Source organism: Hemiscyllium ocellatum, chromosome 6 (genome assembly GCF_020745735.1).
Source record: "Hemiscyllium ocellatum isolate sHemOce1 chromosome 6, sHemOce1.pat.X.cur, whole genome shotgun sequence".
Taxonomy (NCBI): domain Eukaryota; kingdom Metazoa; phylum Chordata; class Chondrichthyes; order Orectolobiformes; family Hemiscylliidae; genus Hemiscyllium; species Hemiscyllium ocellatum.
Genome location: NC_083406.1, coordinates 69,741,402 through 69,759,649, shown reverse-complemented (window position 1 = coordinate 69,759,649; position 18,248 = coordinate 69,741,402). Strand labels below are relative to the sequence as shown.

Sequence of the window (18,248 nt, the reverse complement as noted above, 5' to 3'; positions counted from 1 at the left end):
TAAGGTGAGCGGAGAAAGATTTAAAAAGGACCAGAGGAGAAACTTTTTCACCCAGAGATGGTGTATGCATGGAATGAGCTGCCAGAAGAATTGGTGGGAACAATTATAATTATAACATGTATAAGGCATCTGGATGGATACATGAGTATAATGGGTTGAAGAGCGATATAGGCCAAATGTTGGCAAACAGGACTAGGTCAGATTGAGATGTCTGGTCAGCATGGGCAAGTTAGATTAGAGGATTTGTTTCTATGCTGTATGACTGTATAACAGGTTAATGTAACAGCAAAAGCAGCAATGTGGCAGGAGGACAAGCTTTCCCAAGGAAGCAATGGCCAAGATCTGGAATGACTGAGAAAGCGGCAGGGGTAGGTTCAAGTCAGGTCTTTAAATAGGGCTTTGGAATTTTATCTGATAAAGGTAGAATCTGGAGAATGACCCTCGCTGATTGCTGGTTAGGACATCCAACACAGCCACAATGGTCCAAGAGGTCTCCATTTGTCTGTAATCATTGTACAATTCTGTGCACTTGGTGTTCTTATGTCACATGGACCAAAAAATGTAGCTCAATGTTAGATGTAATAGCCTGTTGGAATATTAAACACGATGAATGCAAATTGTTCTGTGGAAAGAAGTTGCTAGATTTCAGCTACTATAAGTACTGTAAACCTTCTGGCTGCATTGATTGCAGCTTCCAGACCATTCTGTTGGAAGTTTGCGAGAGCAAACAGCATTGAACTTCTTGATTAGATCAGGTATTCTGTACAAAGATTGGAGGACTCTACATTCCAGTTGTGAAAGCAATCTAAAAAGAGCACCATGCAAAAAATCCAACAGTTGCATTTTTTATGCATATCACATATGCACAGGATCAGACCAAATTTGTACGATACTCCCCCTGAAATTGCAAAGCATCACATTCGTGGACATCATTCACACGCTGCATTTAAACAGGCCATCTTAATAAAACTTGCAGCTTAAAATAGTTCAAATGTTCCCATCACCCCTAAATACTGCACGATTTAAGTAAATGGATGACTTCCTGGAGCCTTTAGCCACATCACTGAACTTGCTCAGCTTACTCCTTTTCTGGGCAATTCATTTTCAAGAACAGCTCACAGCAAACCGATTGAAAGTGGAAATGAAAAATTAACAAAACGATTTCTGCAAAGTGTGCAGATGCACTGACAGACTTCACATACACAGTTACATTGGATTGGAAAGGAGGAGGCTGATCAAATGGCTAATGACAAAACTGAGAAAAAAAAAACAAATGCAAGCATTAGATTCAGAGTTAGGAAAAGTCCCAGTGAAGCAGAATTTGAAAATTGTTATGTTTTGTTGTTCTTCCTTCAAAAGGAGAAGTGAGCCAATTTCATCACAGATCTGGCAAAGTTCTGATGGATGAGGTAGATTGGCATTGGCTGCAAATGGGACAGCATGCCACTTACAGTTGAGTTTATTCAGGGTTTCTCTCCTCAAATCTGCCCAAGACACTTGCTTGCTTACACAGAAGGTCGCAATTTTTTTTAATAAAATCTGTTTGGGTCCAGTGCAGCAATCCTGGGCAAACCCCTCCCAGGACCCTCAGTTGACATCAAAAGTCCTCGCCTTTAGTGTATTCACACAGCACTTCCTGTGGTCACTATGAAAATGTACCCCAGACCAGACCAACAACAGTATCTGTGTTACTTCAAGTTCACATACTATGTGTTAAAGGCAAACTTATAAACAAACATGTCACAACAAGGTCCCACAAATAGCAATTGAGATAAATTACCATTTAAGAGAAACAAAGTGCTGGGGTGGGGAACCTGTTCTGGCAGCATTATTGGAGAGAGAATTGAAATGTTAACTGTTTCATCTCACAGATGCCATCAGACTGGAGAGTTTCCAGCATTTTATGTTTTTAATTCCAGACTTCAGTATCTTCTGTATTTTGCACAACAATGCCTACTTGTTCGGTTTTAAATGATATTTGTTTTATATCACATATTGGTTAGTAGCAACAAGAGACTACTTAAGAGCCCCCCCTTGTCCTCACCTGCCACCCCACCAGTCTCTGCATCCAATTCATCATCCTTAAAACACTCCCGCCAACTCCAACTAGAGCCAACCACCAAGAACATCTTCCCCTCCCACTCCTCTCCACTTTCTGTAAGGACGGTCCCCTTCGACAGTCCTTGGTTTGCGCCCCTATTCCCACCAGCTACCCCCACCCCCCCCCCCCCCCCGCCCCTCGAGGAACCCCAAGGTACCTTCCCCCGCAACCGGAAAAGATACAAACCTGCCAGTACACCATCCCCCTCAACTCCATCCAGGACCCCAAACAGTACTTCCAGGTGAGACAGAGGTTCACCTGCCTTTCCTCCAACCGAGTTTACTGCATCAGGTGCTCCTGATGTGGTCTTCTTTATATTGGGGAAACTGAACGTAAGCTCAGGGAACGTTTGCTGAGCATCGCAGCCGGGCCCACAGGGGCCAATCAGACCTCCCAGTCACTGCTCATTTCAATTCCTTCCCCACTCCCTTTCCAACATGACCATCCTTGGCCTCCTCCATTGCCACAGGCCTTCCCCCCTCCCTTCCATTTCTTTCAGACACCAACCAGATTCATTCCTCCCACTGACCAACCATGTCGTACCCTCGACCTGTCTTCACCTAGCCCCACTTCACCATCTTGCCCTGCCTCCCCCTTTATCTGCAGCTCCCCCTACACCCACCCCCCCATCCCCACCCATCCTGAAGGGTTACACCCGAAACGTCAACTTCTCCACCTCTTGATGCTGCTGGGCTTGCTGTGTTCTTCCAGTCTCCTGCTGGTCGACCTTGAACAGGGAAATTATACTTTTGTGGCGCTTGAACAAGCAGACAGGTTTCAGCCCTGCCTGAATTCCAAAAGACAGTACAGATACTGGGGAAAAAAAAGAGGAAAAATCAAAGAAAGGGGCAAAGGAGAGAAAAAAAAATGTAAATGCTAAGCTTTACAGAGAGTTAAACAATTGCTGAAAGGAAAAGAAGTACCATGAAAATGTGCCAGGCCCGGGTTCAATTCCAGCCTCGGTGACTGTTGTGTGGAGTTTGCATATTCTCCGTGTCTGCGTGGGTTTCCTCCGGGTGCTCCAGTTTCTTCCCACATTCTAAAGATGTGCAGGATAGGCGAATTGACTATGCTAAGTTGTCCAGAGCATTCAGGGACGTGTATTAGACGGAATAAATGCAGCGCAATGGGTTAGGGAAATGGGTCAATTGTTGTGTCACATGGCCTGTGTCCACACTATAGGGGTTCTTCTTCTCTGAAAAATTAAGCCAACTTTTTTTTCAAAAAATTAACGGTTGCAGTTTTGGAATAAAAGAAATGTGCAGTTCCATTTCAGGCACAAGATCAAGAATGTAAACTGTCAAAAGTCCAGGAAGAGTGTTTAAGCAAAATACACACAGACAAATGTAAATATATTCTGCACTGTTTAACTCATAATATAAAACTATTTCCAGATATCTTTCTGTAAAAGGAGACAGTTTCTTTGATTTTTGATGATGATTTGATTGTATTGCTTTAAAACAGACAATAGATATGATGGGATACTATTTAGAATAGCTAGAGATTGCTGCTTAGCAAGGACATTAACAGTAAGCATGGGTCAACTGAAAGAAAGACTGACCAATTAGAAACCTAAAATCAGAAAGCAGGGTCTCTTTTTAAAACACCTGTAGAAACAGCTAACAAAATGAGTATTGATCATATAGAAAGTTTGTGGGGAGTTAATAATGGGAACAAAAAGAGAGTCACATAGGTATTTTGCATCAGTTGTAACTATAGATGACACAAGTAACATCCCAGAAATAGCTAGAAGTCCAGAAGTTGAAGGAATAAAGGAACATTAAAAACACTACAAAATCAGAGATATGGCACTGAGCTAATTATTGGTGCTGGATGCTAACAAGTCCCACAGGCCATGACGGACATCCTCCTGAGCTCTAGAAAGAAATAGCAAGTAAGATAATGTGTTGGTTTTAATTTTCCAAAACTCCTTACATTCAGGAAGGTTCCATTAGCACAGAAATAACAAGTGTATTTTCTTTACCTAATAAAGTCATCACAGTCTCACCAAACCATAGAGCTGCTCTCCCACGAGAGAGAGTCATGAGATACAGTCAGAGATGTACAGCAAGGAAACAGACCCTTTAATCCAACTTGTCCATGTCAACCAGATATCCTAACCTAATCTAGTCACGTTTGCCAGCACTTGGCCCATATCCCTCTAAACACTTCTATTCATATACCTATCCAGATGCTTTTTAAGTGTTGCAACTGTACCAGCCTCCACCACGTCCTCTGGCAGTTCATTCCATACACGCAACACCCTGTGTGTGAAAATGTTGCCCCTTAGGTCCCATTTAAAATGCTTCCCCTCTCACACTGAACTTATGTCCTGACTGGTGCTGCTTTAAACCGAGGGTGACCACGCCTCAGATGAGGGGAGAGGTTGAGGAAAAGAGTTCTTTGTGGTAACCTTAGCCATTGCAGGAATTGAACCCACACTTTTGGCATCACTCTGCATCACAAAACAACCATTCAGCCAACTGAGCTAACTGATCCCCAAGGGACACAGACAACAGGAAACTACAGTTCTGTAAATATGAGTGCCATAGGGAAAAATGTTAGAAACTACTATAAAAACATTACAGCAAACATTTAGAGAAGGCAATTGAGGTAAATCCAAGAGTCAACAGTTTTGTAAGAGTGAAATCATGTTCAACCAACTTATTGGGAGTTCTTTGAGATGGTAATATGCTGTGGATAAAGGGGAACTAATGGATGTACTATACTTCAATTTCCAGAGGCAATTTTATGCCAGAGTACATGAAGAAATCCCCAAAGAACATGGCATTCTCTTCTATATTTTCAGGTTTAAATTCAAATTCTTTTAAAAAGGACAAACTTGCCGGACTCAAAGTGACAGATATTGAATCACATGACGGTTTCTGTAGAAACAACCTGATCATCCCTTCAATGTATAGGCATTCCAACTGAAGCAGGCATAACAGACTTTGAGTTGTGTGTGGTGCTGGAAAAGTACAGCAGGTCAGGCAGCATTCGAGGAGCGGGGAAATCAACGTTTCAGGCCAGAGTCCTTCATCAGGAATTCGTGATGAAGGGCTCCTGCCCAAAACGTCGATTCTCCTGATCCTCGAATGCTGCCTGACCTGCTGTGCTTTTCCAGCAACACACTCTTGACTCTGATCTCCAGTATCTGCAGACCTCACTGTCTCCATAACAAACTTGGAGACCATCGGTCTACTTCCATCCAGCTCGACAAGGAAAACCAAACGCCTATGATGCTAAAATGAGCACTAATGCTTTTACAGTGATCTCATTACCTCAGAGCACAGTAATGGCAGAGATAAAACTATCCTGTTGGCTTTGAATTAGCAACCTGTGCTTTCAGTACTGAAAATGCCTAACTTTATTACATGAGTGAAGTCAAATTTTGCTGATATTACTTCAAATGTACTGTTCTAGAATTTTATGTCGGTTGTTTTCTTAAAACTCATGAGAACAGCAGTTCCCAGTCTATGCTCCATCTTTCTCTTTCTCCCCCAAAAGGCTCCTTTCCAGAGAGAATCTTGGATTTTTCTTGTGAAACTTAAATTCCCTGAGCACAGGTAAGGTTGTTGTACCTGTGAAATGTCCTCTAAGTAGCTCCCAGTTCCCACGAGAAGAACTGGCAATATATCAGTCAACCGGCAGACTCCCAATTGGACTGTGATTCACTGAACACAAGTCATGTAAACCAATAACTTTTTTTAAAAAAATTGTTACTTTGAATTCTTGTGCATGAATGAAGTAGCAAAGCAATTCCACTCACTGAGTGCTTTGTTAATAAACCTACTTTTTGTTTCTAATCTTCAAAGGATTTTGCTTTGGGTTTACTTCAAAAGTTGGAATCCAACAAAAAAAAATCAAGATTTTGGGACTATCTTTAGGGCTACCTCAGGAAGGAATGGGAATTAAAAGGAAAATGAATAATTTGAACTATACCTCACAGTCTCAGGCTTATGGCGTGATAAACAATAGTAATTTAAATTTATCCCATCACTCTTTGGTACACAACAGTGCCACATCAAAGGTAACTGCAGAGAATAAAAGCTCATGGTGTAGAATGTAACGTACTGAAATGAGTAGAAGACTGCCTACTATTTCCTGTAATCAAGCCATAAACAGGTCATTTTTCTGGTTGGCAAGCGAAGTGGGAACTGGACTGCAGGGGCTCAAGAAGGCAGCTCAACCCCAACCTGCTCAGGGGCAACTAGGGATGGGCCCAGCTAGTGATTCCAAGATCCCACGCATGAATAATATAAAATGGTAACAAGTCATATCTCACAGGAATCATTGTTGCAACCCCAAATTTTTTACAAAGTATACAAAATGCTCAGATGAAAAGACTGAAGGGATTATGCCAAATTTCCGGCTTACATGAAGACATGTAGGATCATTATTATGAAAAAAAGAATATAAAGGGAGCTACAAAGCGATACGGATAGGTTAAGTAAATGGGCAAAGATCTGGAAAATGGAGTATAATGTGGGCAAATGTGAAATTGTCCATTTCGGCAGGAGGAGTGAAAAACAAAAAAAAAGACAGCTTTGAGGTGCAGAAGGAACAGACTGTCTCAGGTCATGAACCACAAAAATTTAGCATCAGGTACAGCAGATAATTAGGAAAGCAAATAGAATTTTATACGCTATACAGAGCACTTCTGGATTACTGTGCATAGAATTGCTGTTTAATGAAGGATGCAAACGCATTGGATACTGTTCAGAGAAGGCATATGGGCCTAATATCTCAAAGGGTGGATTGTCTTAGGAGGAAGGGTTGATTAAGCTTGACTTGTATACACCAGTGTTTAGATGATTAAGGTACAACTGGAAACATGGATGCAAAGGTGGGGTCTTGACAGAGCGGAGGTGGAAAGAAGGTTTCCTCTTTTTGGAGGACCTAGAACTATGAGTCACTGTATAAAAATAAGGAGACAGAGAAGAAGGACACTAAGGGTTGTGAATCATGGGAATTCTCAATGAAGAGGCTGTGGAAGCAGAATCTCTGAATATTTTTAAGGCAGAGGTGGATCGATTTTTGACAAGCAAGGGCCTGTAAGGCTACCAGGGGTAGAAGGAGAATGTGGATAAAATCAGATCAACTGTGATCTTATTGAACACCAGAGTATACTCAAGGGATCGGGTAATCTACTCCTGCTCCTAGTCTGTATATTCATATTCCAATATGTAAAAAGGTATGGGTAAATTCAGAAGCACAGATAGTGTAACATGCTAGTTGTATTTAAGACTGCACCTTTAAACCATACTATTTAATAATTACATTTTTTGCACTTCTTCCAAAGACAGTAAAAACTATAACTTAAATCGAACAAAAAGGTCTTTCCTAGGTAGGTAGCCTCAACATTAGGCAGTGATAGTAATAAAAGGTCAGCTCTACCATTGACACTCACATTCCAAAACCTAACTAAAAATTCTGATTGTAGTAAAGCCAGACATAAACATTCCTGATGAAGAACTTTGTCCGAAATGTCGATTCTCCTGCTCCTCAGATGCTGCCTGACCTGCTGTGCTTTTCCAGCACCCCACTTTCGACACTGATCTTGAGCATCTGCAGTCCTCACTTCCTCCTCACAAAATTTTCTCCCCTAAGTTACATTTTGGTTTCTTCACCCACCCAATGGAAGTGCTCTTTCCACAGAAATCTGCTTCTATGAAAAAGCATGATCAGACTATTTCAATTCCAAAGTTGTGACAGCGTTGTTCACAAGGTGTTTTTCTGTAATATCTCTAAAGAGATGGGGGAGAAGCAAGTGTTTTACATCCTCCTGAGGATAGACACAGAGCTTGTAATACCAAACTGAGTGAGCAGACAAATGTGTTCCCTAACAGTCCAAATGCATTCTCCTTTCCTACCATTTTGAAACTTGAAGTTCCCACCCCACACCACAATTCATACAATCAAATGCTACTCAATTAAATTTTTAAGCATCTACCATTAGGATGCATATTGTCTTCACAAAATGTATTCAAGAATTGTTTGCATGGCAGGATTAAATCAAGACTCTTCCCACTGTTTAAGTTAATGATCATATATATGTGAACAACTGAAACTACTTTCATCAAAATTGGTTTCATGAAATCGATACTACTATCACCTGGCTACTGGGAACAACAGGATCCAGTACCAACCAGTTTTTCTTCCAACACTGAAGAAAATCTAAGTGGTTTCTGGGCAGATTTTCTAAGGAATCATATTGTTTCATAACCGTATTCAACCGGTTAATGCCAGTACAGATACATTAAAACTGTTTGAAGTTATTTAATTTTAACTTTAAAAGCTTCTTCAAGGTACACACAGCATCAGGAATTATAAAGCTGCTATCCAACAGGTCATTCTAATGCACAGACATACTCTTCAAGGGTGAGCAGTGTGAAATTCAAGTCAAATAACCTGGAGAGTAAAACTCTTTACAGTACTGCAGCAGAGTTACTCAGTTCCACAGAAAATTACACAGACACCTATAAAAATGTGACAGATGGGGAGTTAGGATGCATTTGGTCAGTTATGTTCTCCCAACTAGTGGTTGTCCAAAACTCTGCTGGTGACTTCAATTATTGTTGAAAGTCCTATTCATACATCGACTTTGTATCAAATCCCTTTCCAGCAACTAACAGATTTTAAAATTCCCATCTTTGTTTTCAAAACCCTCAAATAGCTTACCCCAATGTTCTGACCCTAAAACTTTCAGAGGTACATGCATTCATGTTAGTCTGGCCTCCTGAGCACCGCAAATATTATTAGTTCTACTACTGGTGACCGTGCCTTTAGTTGGATGGGTGTCAAAGTTGGGAATTTTCTCCATATGCTTCATCATCTCACCTTCCCCATTTATGATTTACAAAGCATTTGGTTGACTAACTTAATATGTGGTTCACTGTCTTTTTTTTGTTTGATATTGTTCCAATGAAGCTCTTTTAGACATTTTATTATGTTAATGGTGCCAGTTGTCAATGAATAGGTCAGTTCAACTGAACCAAAGGACATATCGCTACTGAACACCAGATGTGTCTTTGCGATGCAGGCCTGGCTCCAACAGAAGCCTCTCTGTTGAGTGCACAAAAGATCCCTTTAGTCATTTCCAGGAAGTATACAATCCCTCAAGTCAGAAGGAAAAAAATTCCCTTCAAATATCTGGATTGCAAAAGTGACCTACGTGTATAATATAGTCATCTTGCTGCAAGAGACCAGGAGGAAATAAATAGAAAGAAAATGCTTCAGAACAACATTTTCATTATTTTATCAAATGAATGAGTGTACAGTTTTTTTAAACAAAGCAAAAACTTTGAAACTAGTACTTCCTTGCTACTAAAATAACATTGATCCATTGATCTGCTGGCCAAAGTTCATCAAAAGGACATTACTTGAAAACAAAGTGATCCTTCATTCAGTAGAGAAACTGTGCATACTCACGCCATGATTCCAGACAATCGGAACATTTCTGCTGTCAGGTAGCAGAGGTAACTGTACAGGAAGACAAACAATGGCTCGATTATACGAACATTCTGAGTAAAGCGGGTGGTGAAAGCTGCAACAAATCCATAAATAATCCCAACTATTATGCCACCAATGCCCACCACGAAAAACTGGGCAATTCCAGCAAAGATATCAACTGTTAGAATATCACGCATCTGGCAGAAAGACTTGAATATGTGGTACAGAGCCTAAAGGGAGCAAAAGAAAAAGGATTATTAAATCAAACAGCTAAATGGAATATCTGGATTGTTTCAAGGACAGGAAATTACGTTCCACATTCACAAAGTCAAATTATGGTGAATTCCTACAACAGAGATACTGAAATACTGTCTCATGCCCATATAATCAGTCTTTTCTAGAAAAATAAATTTGCTGTTTGATTTCTGATATGATCCATTCCAAAGTACATTAACTTGAATTATTCAACATAATTTCAATCTTTTCCACCCCATCTTCCACAATTATGTTTCTTCAAATCACAGAACAATGCTATTCAGGAGGCAATTCAGTCCACTGGGTCAGAGCTAGCTCTTTCAACCACAACCTAGTTAATCCTACTCCCCTATTTGTTCCCATTTACCATTTCAACATTTTCATTGAATCCCTACAGTGTGGAAACAGGCCATTATGCCCAACAAGTCCACACCAACCCTCTGAAGAGTATCCCACCCAGACCCATTCCCCTACTCTATTACTTTACATTACCCCTGACTAACATACCTAAGCTACATATTTCTGAACACTATGGGTGATTTAGCATGACCAAATCACCTAATCTGCACACTTTTGGACTGTGGGAAGAAACCGGAACACCCAGAGGAAACCCATAAAACCCATGCAGACATGGGGAGAATGTGCAAACTCCACACAGTCACCAGAGTCTGGAATTGAACCGGGTCCTGTGAGGCAGCAGTGCTAACCACTGAGCCACCATGCAGCCCTGAAGAAATTCAAATATTTATCCAACTCCCTAAGATTACTATTGAATCTATATCCAAGTTAGTTAGCACATTCCAAACACAACTAGCCATTAGAGTTACGCCCCCTCTGGTTCATTCACCAAATCACTTTCTCTCTGCTCCAAGGCCAACAAAGTTTATGGAACTTAAAAAAAATCAAAAACAACGTTACTTTAAACAGGAGGAGAGTGGTGATTGTTTGAGTGGGACCCAAAGGGAGATAGTGAGAAAAGAGATAAGTCTGTGGCTGGTACAGTTCAGAAGAAGAGCAAGTCAAATAATCAAGGCAGGCAGAGAATGAGATAAGACTGATTAATTAAACTGCATTTATTTCAAAGCAAGAGGCCTGACAGCTAAGGCAGAAGAACTCAGGGCATGGTTGTGAACATGGGACTAGGATACCATAGCGATTACAGAAAGGTAGCTAAGGAAAGGGCAGAACTGGCAGTTCACTGTTCCAGTGTACAGAAGCTATAGGATTGACAGAAATGGGGGTCAAGAGGGGAGGGGGATGTAGCATGTTTGGTTTGAAATAACATTACGGCTGTACTTCAGGTGGACATTCCTGCGAGTACTTCCAGTGAAGTTATTTGGAACTGAGAAATAAGAAAGGGATAATCACCTTAAGAAAGGGATAAATTATGAACCTGCAAAATATCAATAAGGGCAGTCCATGTTTGAAAGACACAAAATGACTGACAAGAGATAGACAGGATTAGATATCTGTTCCATCAGGATGAAACATAATGATACCTTTGGACAGGATTACGCCAAGGTGAATGGGAGGCCCTACAAGCAATCACCCGAGATTGTTCGATAAGAGGATATCTAAGGACTGACACAAGCTCGTGAAAATACGACATTTGATTGATTCCAGCCTCATTAATAAAAGGTATATTATCCCATTAGGTGAACAGTGCCCATTAGAATAACGAGTGTAAGTCTCAGTCCGTGAACCAGTCAGCTTAACTCCTTATGAAAACAGCTAAAGTTATTTTATAGTAATCAGTTGTTTCTTTGAAGTTATTCAGAATACTAAGAAATAGGTTCTAAAGGTTCTTCAGATAATCAGAGATAGATTTTGACATAATTATATAGATACACGTATAACCAAAGTATAATAGAAGCACGAGGGGAAAAGCATTTAAACCTAGATGTGAAAGTTATTCAGTCTAAGGAACCGTTCACTATCTCTAAAAATACATCTGGCGCATCCTAAACAAAATAGATTGCTTGTAACTTATTAGTTAGCAAGTGCTAACAGTAGAAGTAGCTGTATAACTTAAAACCTTATAACTAACATAATAAATTAACATCATAAATCTTATAGCAGTTACCTAATACCAACTGTCTTTTGTATTTTGTTACATATATAATTGGGAGAGTGGAAAATATGAGAGGAATAACAGAATTTGGTAAACATAGCGCAAGGAATACAATAACTAACAGATTCAAGCAGTCTTTAGAAATAGGCAAGTCTGGAATGGACCTGAAGGAGTATAACCAGTAACCTCGGAACGTGAACTATTAGGATGCATAGAACCTGGGGCTGTCCTTAGGAATGCCCATAATTGATTAGGTGTCTTGAATAAGGGGGAAGGACACAGTAACCAAGCTGCATGTGATTTTACAGAACATGCATAAAAATGTTGTACTCCACTGTAAAAATCAGAGTGTGACATTGATCTCTCTTTTGATCTGAGCTGTAGATTAAGGGAATTACTGGGTTCTCATGTCGAGGCCAGATTCGGGAAAGATCTTTGGCCCTCTCCCTGCACTAACCATTTGTTAATTGAATAATAATCTGTCACTCACCTGAGTCTTTGTCCCTCGGTTTTTTTTTTTGGGGGGGGGGGTTGGATTACGTTCCTCTAGTCAGCAGGAAATTGAGAAGCAAATTTATAATGAGATCTCAGATATCTGTAAGAATGATAGGGTTATAATGTTAGGGGATTTTAACTTTTCAAGTATAGATTGGCACTGCCATTGAGGGATTGGAGGGACAGGTTTTCTTTTTAAAAAAAGAGTATACAACAAAGTTTTCTTATTCATGTGTGGATGTACCTAATGTAGAAGGAGCAAAAGGAAATAGGACACAGCAAGTGACTGAGGTGTCAATGGAGGAGCACTTTGGAGTCAATGATCCTAATTCTATTAGTTTTAAATAATTCTATTAGTTTTAAATGAAGAAAGATAGATCTGATCTAAAAGTTGAAGTCCTAAATTGGAGTAAGGCTAATTTTGACAGTACTGGGCAAGAACTTTCAAATGTTGATTGGGGGTGGATTGTTGCAGATAAGGAAATAGCTGAAAAGTGTGAGGCCTTCAAGAATGAGATAATGAAAAGTCCAGAGGTAGTATTTTCCTGTTATTGTGATGTACACGGCTGAGAAGTGTAGGGCATGCTGGATGACAAGTGAAATTGAGGCTCTGGCCAAGAAGATTAAGGAAGCATAGGTCAGGTATCTACAGCAGGAATTTAGAAAATCCCTCAAGGAGTATAAGGGCAGTAGGCGTATACTCAAGAGGGAGATCAAGAGGGCAAAAAAAAGGGGGCATGAGATCACTTCAGCAAATAAGGTTAAGGAGAATCCAAAGAGATTCTACAAATTCTTCCAAAAGGCCTTTGATAAGGTGCCTCACGGGAGGCTGCTGAGTAAGGTGAGGGCCCATGGTGTTCAAGGTGAGCTACTGTCATGGATTGCGTATTGGCTGTCTGACAGAAGACAGAGTTGGGATAAAAGGTTCTTTTTCAGAATGGCAGCTGGTGACAAGTGGTGTCCTCCAGAGTTGGGGCCGCAGCTGTTCACTTTATGCATTATTGATCTGGATGAAGGGACTGGGGGCATTCTAGTGAAGTTTGCTGATGATACAAAGTTAGGTAGTACTGAGGTGGTGGGAAGGCTGCAGAAAGATTTAGACAGTTTAGGAGAGTGGTCCAGGATACGGCTGATGAAATTCAACGTGAGCAAATGCGAGGTCTTGTACTTTGGAAAAAAGAATGGACTATTTTCATAAAATTCATAAAGCCAAAGTACAAAGGGATCTGAGAGTGCTAGTTCAGGATTCTCTAAAGGTTGACTTGCAGGTTGAGTCTGTGATTAAGAAAGTGAATGTAATGTTGTCATTTATCTCAAGATGGTTGGAATATAAAAGCAGGGATGTGCTTCTGAGATTTTATAAAACTCTAGTTCAGCCCATTTAGAATCCTGTGTCCCATTTTGGGCCCCACACCTCAGGAAGGACATACTGGCACTGGAGCGTGTGCAGCCGAGATTCACACGGATGGTCCCTGAAATGGTAAGCCTAACATACGATGAACGGCTGAGGATCCTGGGATTGTATTCATTAGAGTTTAGAAGGTTGAGGGGAGATCTAATAGAAACGTACAAGATAATTCATGGCTTAGAAAGGGTGAACTCTGGGAAGTTGTTCCTTCAGGTGGAGAAGGAACAGCCTTAGAATTAGAGGGGCCAATTTAGAACAGAAATGAGGAGACACTTCTTCAACCAGAGGATGGTGGGCCTGTGGAATTCATTGCCACAGAGTACAATGGAGGCCAGGACGTTAGATGGTCTTCAAGGTAGAGATTGATAAATTCTTGATCTCACAAGGAATTAAGGGATATGGGGAGAGTGCGAGTAAGTGGAGTTGAAACGCCCATCAAAGGCAGAGTGGGCTTGGTGGGCCGAATGGCCTTACTTCCACTCCTGTCTTGTGGTCTTATGCACGAAGAGCAAAAGAGTAACTAGGGAAGAGAACAGTACCCCTTAAAGATCAACAAGGCTGCAGAATCACAGGTGGTGTGTGAGATACTAAATGAGTACTTCCCATCAGCATTTACTGTGGATAAAAATATGGGAGCTAGAGAAATAAACATTGATGTCTAGAAAAAGTGTCCATAATACAGAGATGGTGATGCTGGAGGTCTTAAAGTGCATAAAGGTGGATAAATCCTTGAAACTTGATCAGGTGTATCCCAGAACTCTCTGGGAAGCTAGGGAAGTGATTGCTGGACCCCTTGCTGAGATTTTTATCATTGATAGCTACAGGTGAACTGCCAAAAGACTAGAGGTTGGCTAACATGGTGCCATTATTTAAGAAAGGTGGTGAGGAAAAGCCAGGAACTATAGGCCGGTGAGCAAGACATCAGTGGTGGGTGAATTGTTGGAGGGGATTCAGAGGGTCATTTTACATGCATTTAGAAAGGCAGAGACTGATTAAAGATAGTCAACATTGCTTTGTGCATGAGAAATCATGCCTCACTAACTTGATTGAGTTTTTTGAAAAAGTGACAAGGAAGATTGAGGAAGTCAGAATGGTGGATGCTGTCTATATGGACTTCAGCAAGGCATTCGACAAAGTTCCACATGGTAGACTGGTTAGTAAGATCACATTACATGGAATCTAAGGAGAGCTAGCTATTTGGATACAAAATTGGCTGGAAGATAGGAGACAGAGGGTGGTCGTGGAGGGTTGCTTTTCAGACTGGAGGCCTGTGACCAATGTGCTGCAAGGATCGGTGTTGGGTCCACTGCTTTTTCACATTTTTACAAATGATCTGGATATGAATATAAGGAATGGTTAGTAAGTTTGCAGATAACACCAAAATTGGTGGTATAGTGGACAGTGTGGAAGGTTATCTCAAAGTATAACTGGACCTTGATCAGATGGGCCAATGTGCCAAGGAGTGGAGTTTAATTTAGATAAATGTGAGGCTCTCCATTTTCGAAAAGCAAATCAAGGCAAGACTTATGCATGTAATGGTATGGTCCTGAGTAGTGTTGCTGAACAAAGAGACCTTGGGGTGCAGTTTCACAGTTCTTTGAACGCGGAGTCAAAGGTTGACAGGATAGTGATGGTAGTGTTTGGTGCACTTGCCTTTATTGGTTAGTGCATTGAGAATAAAAGTTGGGATGTCATGCTGCAGCTGTACAGGACATGGGTCAGGCCACTTTTGCAATACCACATTCATTTCTGGTCTCCCTGCTATAGGAAAGATGATGTTAAACTTGACAGGGCACAGAAAAGATCTACAAGGATGCTACTGGGATTGGACGGTTTAAGCTTTAGATGCAATGTTAAAAGATTAAATGGGAATCTCTCTTTGGATAAAAAGTGAGGTCTGCAGATGCTGGAGATCAGAGCTGAAAATGTGTTGCTGGTTAAAGCGCAGCAGGTCAGGCAGCATCCAAGATACAGGAAATTCGACGTTTCGGGCATAAGCCTGATGAAGGGCTTATGCCCGAAACGTCGAATTTCCTGTTCCTTGGATGCTGCCTGACCTGCTGCGCTTTAACCATCTCTCTTTGGATATCAATGTAATATTAAAGAGTTAAACTGCACTGAGTGAACATTCTGGAAGCAGGTGGGACGACATTCATTCAGGAATGTGAATGACCCCCACTCCAGTCAGACAGACAGTCATTTGCTGATACTCCTCCTTTTATCAAATTAAACTATCATTCAAACTCGTCCATTCAAAAATGCTTTCTAGCCATCCCCTGAATCTAGGTATGTCGCACCTGCACTGTCTTGGGGAATCACTGAGTCTGGAAATCATTTGCATAACAATTCCCCAAGATTAGAGCATTAGTATTTCCATTATCTCAGAGGATGATTGCATCATACCAATGTTACCCCACGTATAGGTGACTGAAGCAGGGGGTTGTCTTGAGTGGCATGTGACTATGGGGGAGTGGCCACAGAGATTGTAAGCATGGCCAACTGACCTGCATAAAGGGAATGTGTTTTTTTTTTGTTCACGGCCTCTTTGACTCAACTTTACACGCCTACAAAGAAGGTCAAAGGGGGTCACCTAGCTTGTTCAAGCTTTAATAAACTTTAACTATTTGCCGAAGTTGGCGTGTGCGAATTGCATCTAGTGTGTGAAACTTCAGGAAAAGAACCATACATAGGGAGAGGCTGAATAGGCTGGGATTATTTCCCTGCAGCATTGGAGGCTAAGGGATGACCTTGTAGAGCTTTATAAAATGATAAGGGACATGGATAGGGTGAATAATCAAGATCTTTTTCCCCAAGGTGCAGGAGTCCAAAGCTAGAAGGCGTAGGTTTGAAGGGAGATGGGAAAGTTAGAAGATACCAAAGGGCCAACATGTTCGATTAGAGGGTGCAGCGTGTATGGAATGAGCTGTCAGAGGAAGTGATGGAGGCTGGTACAACTACAACATTTAACAGGCATCTGGATGGGTATATGAATAGGAAGGGATAAAGGGATATCAGCTAGATGCCAGCGAACGGGACTAATTTGGGACATCTGGTTTGCACAAGTTGGACCAAACGGTCTGTTTCCATGTTATATGACTATGAATATTCAAGTGCTAATCTACATCATTATGTAGCCAAATTGGCGTAAAGGCTATCAGATCATACATTTCCATTTGTACCATGAGTTTATCTGTTTTGTTTGGAGTGCTATTTGAATTCAGATAGTTTTTTTCCCCCTTTTATTAATTTTATAACATCTAAAATGTATCTGTTGATTTACCTGTAGATTTGTACTCACCATCCCTTCCTGGCACAGCTTATCTTTTTCCATTTTGATACCGTTCTCTTGTCTTGCCTCTACACTTTAATTTACCACATCTACCCAATTTTTTTTATCTTTGCCTACTATTTTTAAACTCCTTTTCTTCCCTCGCTCTGCAGCTTGTTCAAGCAGCAGTTCAATTTCTTCTATAGGACTGGTTTTTCATGCCCCACAAACTTGACACTACCTCTCCTGCACCAGTCTTTCAGTCGCATATTAAATTTCTAATCTTATTTACCTTCTACCAATTTGCACTGGATCAGGGAATAGTCCCATGATAATTGCTACAGAACTCCTATAGTTTGCCCATCACGTCCACACGGACCCTCCAAAGCAGATCCCATCCAGACCCACCCCATCCCTGGGACCCTATATTTCCCATGATTAATCCACTTAACCAGGACACTATGGGCAACTTAGCATGGCCAATCCATCTAACCTGCACATCTTTGGACTGTGGGAGGAAACCAGGGCACCTAGAGGAAACCCGCACAGACGGGGGAAGACTGTGCAAAGTCCACACAGACAGTGTGGATGCTAGTATCGAGTCCAGGTTCCTGTCACTGTAAGGTAGCAGTCTTAACCACTGAGCCACCCAATGCAGTTGAGATTTTGCTCATCAATTTGGTGTCTATATGCTTATAAACTATGGCAAAAAAAATGCCTTCAGCCTGAAGTCAGTGGTCTGGGACTACTGAGGAAATTTGTTTGAAAGTTAAAAATTGAGATTGTGTAAGGCCTGAAAGTGATCAGCACAAAGTGGCAAGAGAATTAGCCAAAATAACATTTCTAATGAATGAAGTAAGTGAAAGAAAATGGTGGACAAAAGAACACAACAATGGAAATTCATAGCAAATGAAATATTGAATTTTGTAAGTTTATCCCATCCTCAAGATTCAGAAAGGAAGTCTAGTATGTTAATAAAAATCAAGAGAACGAGTCAAAGAGGATGAAGAGGAAGACGGTGATTGAAGAACTTTATTCTGTGTTAGATCACAAATTTGGTTATGTGGTTTTAATGATTCTATACTGTTTATACAGTAGGGTAAACTCATTTTTGATGTTGCCTGAGGGCAAGAGACAATTTTTGTCCTGTGATTAAATAAAGATTTTGTATAACATGCAAAAGGGAGCACAGAGAAAT

The 18,248-nt window shown here is 40.9% G+C and overlaps 1 protein-coding gene across 2 annotated transcripts in view; it reads right to left on the bottom strand.

Moving 5' to 3' along the window:
- The window catches only part of slc9a2 (solute carrier family 9 member 2), an 88,256-nt gene that overhangs the window by 45,404 nt on the left and 24,604 nt on the right, over nucleotides 1-18,248 (bottom strand). For both annotated transcript variants that reach the window (XM_060826017.1, XM_060826016.1), the window contains exon 3: nucleotides 9,533-9,783. In XM_060826017.1, the coding sequence (XP_060682000.1) occupies nucleotides 9,533-9,783 (251 nt within the window). The remainder of the gene's footprint in view (nucleotides 1-9,532; nucleotides 9,784-18,248) is intronic.